The sequence below is a fragment of the Cuculus canorus genome, chromosome 28, assembly GCF_017976375.1.
Source record: "Cuculus canorus isolate bCucCan1 chromosome 28, bCucCan1.pri, whole genome shotgun sequence".
Taxonomy (NCBI): Eukaryota; Metazoa; Chordata; class Aves; order Cuculiformes; family Cuculidae; genus Cuculus; species Cuculus canorus.
The window spans coordinates 2156108-2163499 of NC_071428.1; the positions used below are offsets into that span (position 1 = coordinate 2156108).

The following is a 7392-nucleotide window of genomic DNA, read 5'->3' on the forward strand; positions in this document are numbered from 1 at the left end:
CCGTCTGTCCCTCTGTCCCCTCTGTCCCTCTGTCCGTCTGTCCCCTCTATCCCTCTCTCTGTCCCTCTGTCCGTCTGTCCGTGCCATGCACCGCGCGGTCACTGTCGCTGTCGCTGTCGCTGTCACTGTCGCGGTCGCTATCGCGATCGCTGTGGCGGTGTCCGGGGCCGCCGCGGGTCCCGCCTGTCCCGTAACGGCCCCGGAGGGAACCGGGACCGAACCGCGGACGGGAGCGGCTCCGCGCAGAGCCAAAGTACGGGAACGGGAGGGACCGGGATGGGACCGGGATGGGACCGGGATGGGACCGGGATGGGATCGGGAATAGACCGGGATGGGATCGGGATGGGAACGGGATGGGACCGGGATGGGAACGGGAATAGACCGGGATGGGTTCGGGATGGGAACGGGATGGGATCAGGATGGGATCGGGATGGGACCGGGAATAGACCGGGATGGGACCGGGATGGGACCGGGAATAGACCGGGATGGGATCGGATCGGGATGCGATTGGGATGGGACCGGGATGGGAACGGGAATAGACCGGGATGGGATGGGATCGGGATGCGATCGGGATGGGATGGACTGGGAGGGATCAGGATGGACCGGACCGGGATGGGACCGGGATGGGAACGGGAATAGACCGGGATGGGATCGGGAATAGACCGGGATGGGATCGGGATGGGAACGGGATGGGATCAGGATGGGATCGGGATGGGACCAGGAATAGACCGGGATGGGATCGGACCGGGATGGGACCGGGAGGGACCGGGGAAGGACCGGGATGGGATGGGATGGGATCGGGATGGGAACGGGATGAGACAGGGATGGGACCGGTATGGATCAGGATGGGACTGGGATGGGATCGGGATGGGATCGGGATGGGACCGGGAGGGACCAGGAGGGATCGAGATGGGATGGACCGGGAGGGACCGGGACGCACCGGACTGGAATGGACCGGGAGGGGGATGGGCTGATGTCACTGGTACTGGGAGCACTGGGATGGAGCCACCAGTACTGGGAGCACTGGGATGGAGTCACCAGTACTGGGGAGCACTGGGATGGAGTCACCAGTACTGGGAGCACTGGGATGGAGTCACCAGTACTGGGGGGCACTGGGATGGGGCGGGTGGTACTGGGGGGCACTGGGATGGAGTCCCCAGTACTGGGAGGCACTGGGATGGAGCCACCAGTACTGGAGGGCACTGGGATGGGGCGGGTGGTACTGGGGGCACTGGGATGGAGTCCCCAGTACTGGGGGGCACTGGGATGGGGCGGGCGGTACTGGGGGTCACCGGCAGCCCCGGCCCCCCCAGCCCAGCGCCCCCTCCCCGGCAGCGCTTCTCCTCGGTGCGGCGCTTCGTGGAGCTGTTGGTGGTGGCGGATGAGACCATGGCCCGATTCCACGGTGACGGTCTCCGGCAGTACCTACTGACGGTATTGGCCACGGCCGCCCGGGCCTTCCGGCACGGCAGCCTCGGCAACGCCGTGGAGCTGCGGGTGACGCGGCTGCTGGTGTTGGGGGAGGGCACCCCTGGACCCCCCCTGACCCCCAACGCCGCCGAGATGCTCCGAAGCTTCTGCCAATGGCAGCGAACGCTCAACGACCCCAACGAGGAGAGTCCCCTCCACTTCGACACTGCCCTCCTCTTCACCCGGCAGGTGGGGATGGGGGTCCCCGTGGGGATATTGGGGGGCAGAAGGGTCCCCATGGGGGGATCAGGGGCTGGAAGGGTCTTTTGGGGTCCCCATGGGGGGATTCAGGGGCTGGAAGGGTCCTTTGGGGTCCCCATGGGGTGGGGATCAGCGGCTGGAATGCTCCTTTGGGATCCCGATGGGGATATTGGGGGGCAGAAGGGTCCCCATGGGGGGGATCGGGGGCTGGAATGGTCCTTTGGGGTCCCCATGGGGATATTGGGGGGCAGAAGGGTCCCCATGGGGGGGATCGGGGGCTGGGAGGGTCCTTTGGGGTCCCCATGGGGATATTGAGGGGCAGAAGGGTCCCCATGGGGGGATCAGGGGCTGGAAGGGTCCTTTGGGATCCCGATGGGGATATTGGGGGGCAGAAGGGTCCCCATGGGGGGATCAGGGGCTGGAAGGGTCCTTTGGGGTCCCCATGGGGGGATCAGCGGCTGGAAGGGTCCTTTGGGGTCCCCATAAGGATATTGGGGGGCAGAAGGGTCCCCATGGGGGGGATCAGGGGCTGGAAGGGTCCTTTGGGGTCCCCATGGGGATATTGGGGGTCAGAAGGGTCCCCATGGGGGGGATCAGGGGCTGGAATGGTCCTTTGGGGTCCCCATGGGGGGATCAGGGGCTGGAAGGGTCCTTTGGGGTCCCCATGGGGATATTGGGGGGCAGAAGGGTCCCCATGGGGGGGATCAGGGGCTGGAAGGGTCCTTTGAGGTCCCCATGGGGTGATGGGGATCTCTCAGGGTCGATGTTTTGGGGTGTGCCGCATCCCCAGAGCCATTCCCGGGGTACGCGGGTCTGGGGGTACCCCTCTTTTTTTACCCCCCCCAGGACCTGTGTGGGTCGTCCACGTGTGCCACGCTGGGAATGGCCGACGTGGGCACCGTCTGCGACCCCGAGCGGAGCTGCGCCGTCGTGGAGGACGACGGACTGCCCGCGGCGTTCACCGCCGCCCACGAGCTCGGTGAGGATGGGATGGGATGGGATGGGATCCGGTGCCACCGGTGAGACCCCTCTCCCGGTGAGGGCTGACGGTGCCGTCCCGGTGGCGCAGGTCACGTGTTCAACATGGTCCACGACACCGCGGCGCCGTGCCGGCAGCTCAACGCCCGCGCCGGAGCCACGCGCCGCGTCATGGCCCCCGTCCTGTCCTCCTTGGAGCCCGGCGAGATGTGGTCGCCGTGCAGCAGCCGCTTCCTCACCGAGTTCTTGGAGAACGGTCACGGTACGACGCGTGACGAATGCCGTCGTGGTGTCCGCAGGGGCGAACCCGGCGCTGCGGTGATGGGCAGCTCGGAGACGCCGGCACGGCACCGGGGGGATCCGCACGGGGCATCCCGGGGCATCCCAGTGCATCCAGGTCCCATCCCAGTTTAGGATATCCCAGTTTGGGGCATCCCAGTTTGGAGCATCCCAGTGCATCCAATTCTCATCCCAGTTTGGAGCATCCCAGTGCATCCAATTCTTATCCCAGTTTGGGCCATCCCAGTGCATCCAATTCTCATCCCAGTTTGGAGCATCCCAGTGCATCCAGGTCCAATCCCAGTTTAGGATATCCCAGTTTGGGGCATCCGAGTTTGGAGCATCCCAGTTTGAAGCATCCCAGTTTGGAGCATCCAGGTCCAATCCCAGTTTGGGATATCCCAGTCTGGAGCATCCCAGTGCATCCAATTCTTATCCCAGTTTGGAGCATCCCAGTGCATCCAGATCCCATCCCAGTTTAGGATATCCCAGTTTGGGGCATCCAGATCCCATCCCAGTGCAGGTCATCCCAGTTTGGAGCATCCCAGTTTGGAGCATCCCAGTTTGGAGCATCCAGGTCCAATCCCAGTTTGGAATATCCCAGTTTGGAGCATCCCAGTTTGGGGCATCCAGGTCCAATCCCAGTTTAGGATATCCCAGTTTGGGGCATCCAGATTCCATCCCAGTGCAGATCATCCCAGTTCGGGGCATCCCAGTTTGGAGCATCCCAGTTTGGAGCATCCAGGTCCAATCCCAGTTTGGAGCATCCCAGTGCATCCAATTCTTATCCCAGTTTGGGGCATCCCAGTGCATCCAGATCCCATCCCAGTGCAGATCATCCCAGTTTGGAGCATCCCGGTGCATCCAGGTCCCATCCCAGTTTGGGACATCCCAGTTTGGGGCATCCCAGTTTGGAGCATCCCAGTTTGGAGCATCCAGGTCCAATCCCAGTTTGGGATATCCCAGTTTGGAGCATCCCAGTTTGGAGCATCCAGGTCCAATCCCAGTTTGGGATATCCCAGTTTGGAGCATCCCAGTGCATCCAGGTCCAATCCCAGTTTGGAATATCCCAGTTTGGAGCATCCCAGTGCATCCAGGTCCAATCCCAGTTTGGGGCATCCCAGTTTGGGGCATCCAGGTCCAATCCCAGTTTGGAATATCCCAGTCTGGAGCATCCCAGTGCATCCAGGTCCAATCCCAGTTTGGGGCATCCCAGTTTGGAGCATCCCAGTCTGGAGCATCCCAGTGCATCCAGGTCCCATCCCAGTTTAGGGCATCCCAGTTTGGGCCATCCCAGTTTGGAGGGTCCCGGTGCCGCCGCGGTGCCGCCGCGGTGCAGCTCCGGTGCCGCGTTCCCGCAGGTCAGTGCCTCCTGGACAAACCCCCGGAATGGCTTCATTTGCCGCGGGCGCTGCCGGGCAGCGTCTATGCGGTAGAGCGGCAGTGCCAGTTGGCCTTCGGGGCGGCCTCGCGGCACTGCGGGGAGCGCCGCCCGCCCTGCGCCGCGCTCTGGTGCAGCGGCCACGCCGGCGGCCGCGCCGTCTGCCAAACCAAGCACTTCCCCTGGGCCGACGGCACGCCGTGCTCGCCGGGACGCGTCTGCATGGACGGCGCCTGCGTCGCCATCGCCCGCGTGGAGGAGCTGACGGTGAGTCCCGGCGCGGCCGCGGCAACGCCGTTTGCCCGCTCGGCACCGCTTTGACCCCCCCTTTTCCCGGTCCTCAGACGCCGCAGGACGGCGGTTGGGGCGTGTGGGGCGCGTGGGGCGAATGCTCGCGGAGCTGCGGCGGCGGCGTCCAACTCTCGCACCGCACCTGCACCGCGCCGGCACCGCGCCACGGCGGCCGCTACTGCGAGGGCAGGAGGACGCGTGTCCGGTCGTGCAACGTGGATGAGTGCCAAGGCAGCGGCCGTGAGTGCGCGGCGGCGGCGGCGGTGGCGGTGGCGGTGGTGGCGGCGGTGGCGGTGGCGGTGGCGCGGTGATGCCGGATGGCGGTGCTGAGCTCGTCTCTTGCCACACGCAGCCCTCGCTTTCCGGGAGCAGCAATGCACGGCGTTCAACGGCCGCGCCGAGCTGGTGCGCGGTTTGCCGGCGCCGTCCGACTGGGTACCGCGCTACAGCGGCGTCGCCGAGCGCGACCGGTGCAAACTGACGTGCCAGTCCCACACTTTGGGTTATTACCACGTCCTACAGCCCACGGTGAGCGTCGACCCTCTCCCGGCACACCGTGAGCCCCGCGGTGCCGTCGGCGGAGCGCTGAGGCCGTGCTGTGCCGTAGGTGACCGATGGGACCCCGTGCTCGCCGGAGAGCTCTGGCGTGTGCGTCCAGGGCCGCTGCGTCGCCGCCGGTTGCGACCGCGTCATCGGATCCAAGAAGAAGTTCGATAAGTGCATGCGGTGCGGCGGCAACGGCGACGGCTGCACCAAAGCCTACGGAGCCTTCGGCAAAGCGCGGTAAGGAGGGGGAGGTGGGCAAAGGGGAGGGTTGGGAGGAGGGGAAGCTCTCGCGGTTCCACCACGGCAACGGAGGAGCGGAGATGGTCCTCAGAGGGGTGGGAGGAGAGGAACCACCGCAAGAGGTTCAACCGCGGCAAACGGAGACACCGATGGGTGGAGAGGATCTCCAAGAGGTTCAACCACAGCAAAAGGAGACACCGATGGGTGGAGAGGATCTCCAAGAGGTTCAACCACGGCAAATGGAGACACCGATTGGTGGAGAGGATCTCCAGGAGGTTCAACCGCGGCAAACGGAGACACCGATGGGTGGAGAGGATCTCCAAGAGGTTCAACCACGGCAAAAGGAGACACCGATGGGTGGAGAGGATCTCCAGGAGGTTCAACCGCGGCAAACGGAGACACCGATGGGTGGAGAGGATCTCCAAGAGGTTCAACCACGGCAAACGGAGACACCGATGGGTGGAGAGGATCTCCAAGAGGTTCAACCGCGGCAAAAGGAGACACCGATGGGTGGAGAGGATCTCCAAGAGGTTCAACCATGGCAAACGGAGACACCGATGGGTGGAGAGGATCTCCAGGAGGTTCAACCACGGCAAACGGAGACACCGATGGGTGGAGAGGATCTCCAAGAGGTTCAACCGCGGCAAAAGGAGACACCGATGGGTGGAGAGGATCTCCAGGAGGTTCCACCACAGTGAGTGGAGACACCGATTGGTGGAGAGGACCTCCAAGAGGTTCAACCACAGTGAGTGGAGACACCGATGGGTGGAGAGGATCTCCAGGAGGTTCAACCACGGCAAAGGGAGACACCGATTGGTGGAGAGGAACTCCAAGAGGTTCAACCACGGCAAACGGAGACACCGATGGGTGGAGAGGATCTCCAGGAGGTTCAACCACGGCAAATGGAGACACCGATTGGTGGAGAGGATCTCCAGGAGGTTCCGCCATGGCAGGTGGCTCTGGGGATCCGGTGAAGGGTTCCTCCTCCGCTCCGAGTGGTGTGGTTTGGAGAGATCCGGAATGGCCGGAGAGGCGCAGGAGAGGACCCAGAGCCGCTCAGGGCTGAGGAGAAGCGGCGCTCACCGGCTCTCTCCATCCTGGAGAGCGCGGCACCACCTTCCTTTGGAGAGAACCCACCCGTGCGGCGCATCCCGGTGACGCCGCGGCACCGTTGCGTTGGAGCGGGGGTTCTTCCCACCGCCCCAGTTCGGGCTCCGGCGTTGGGGGACTCCACCACCAGTGGGTTCCCCCAACTCCAACCGCCACCACATCCCACAGCTTCGGCTACAACCACGTGGTGACCATCCCGGCGGGCGCGACGCACATCCTGGTGCGGCAAACGGGCGACGCCGCCTTCTTGGCGCTACGGCGGCCATCCGGTGGCTCCTTGCTCAACGGCGGCTTCGTCCTCGTGCCATCGCCGACGGACGTGGCGCTGGGCGGCGGCGTCACCCTACGTTACAACGGCGCTACGGCGCCCACCGAGACGCTGGCGGCGAGGGGACCGCTGCCGGAGCCGCTGGTGCTGGAGGCGTTGGTGGTGGACGAGCGGCGAGCGCCGCGGTTGAGGTACAGCTTCTTCGTGCCGCGACGTCCGCCCGACGCCGCTTGGGAGAAGCAGAAAGCTCAGATCTTGGACGTTCTCCGGCATCGCCGGCGCGGTTGAAGGAGCGCCGCGAAGGCGCGTTGGGCCGAGGGATGACCGCGGCGTCGGTTTGTTTGGGTATTTATTGGTGTGTCGAGAAGGATCGACGCCGGCGGCGGTGATTCGGTGCATCGGCGGCGGTGATTCGGTGCATCGGCGGCGGTTGGGGGGGACGCTCCGGGCTGGCTCCGGTGCCCCCCGAGCCGGAACTGAGTGCGGTGTTGGCATTTAAAGCTATTTATGGAGCGGGTGGTGTGCGGTGAGCAGCACGGCGGCAACACCGACCCAAAGGGGGGAACCCCCAGTTCCTACTGCCCCCCAAACTGGGGAACCATCAGTCCATTCTGACCCCCCAAACTGG

At 64.7% G+C, this 7392-nt stretch overlaps 1 protein-coding gene across 1 annotated transcript; it reads left to right on the plus strand.

Moving 5' to 3' along the window:
* On the plus strand, positions 1-7374 carry ADAMTS4 (ADAM metallopeptidase with thrombospondin type 1 motif 4). Its single transcript, XM_054051218.1, has 9 exons — positions 1-253; positions 1336-1659; positions 2518-2650; positions 2741-2911; positions 4290-4576; positions 4654-4840; positions 4953-5128; positions 5208-5383; positions 6665-7374. Exons 1-9 carry the CDS (start codon positions 86-88, stop codon positions 7050-7052), a joined length of 2010 nt encoding a protein of 669 aa, XP_053907193.1. The 5' UTR covers positions 1-85; the 3' UTR covers positions 7053-7374.
* Positions 7375-7392: the final 18 nt, after the last annotated feature.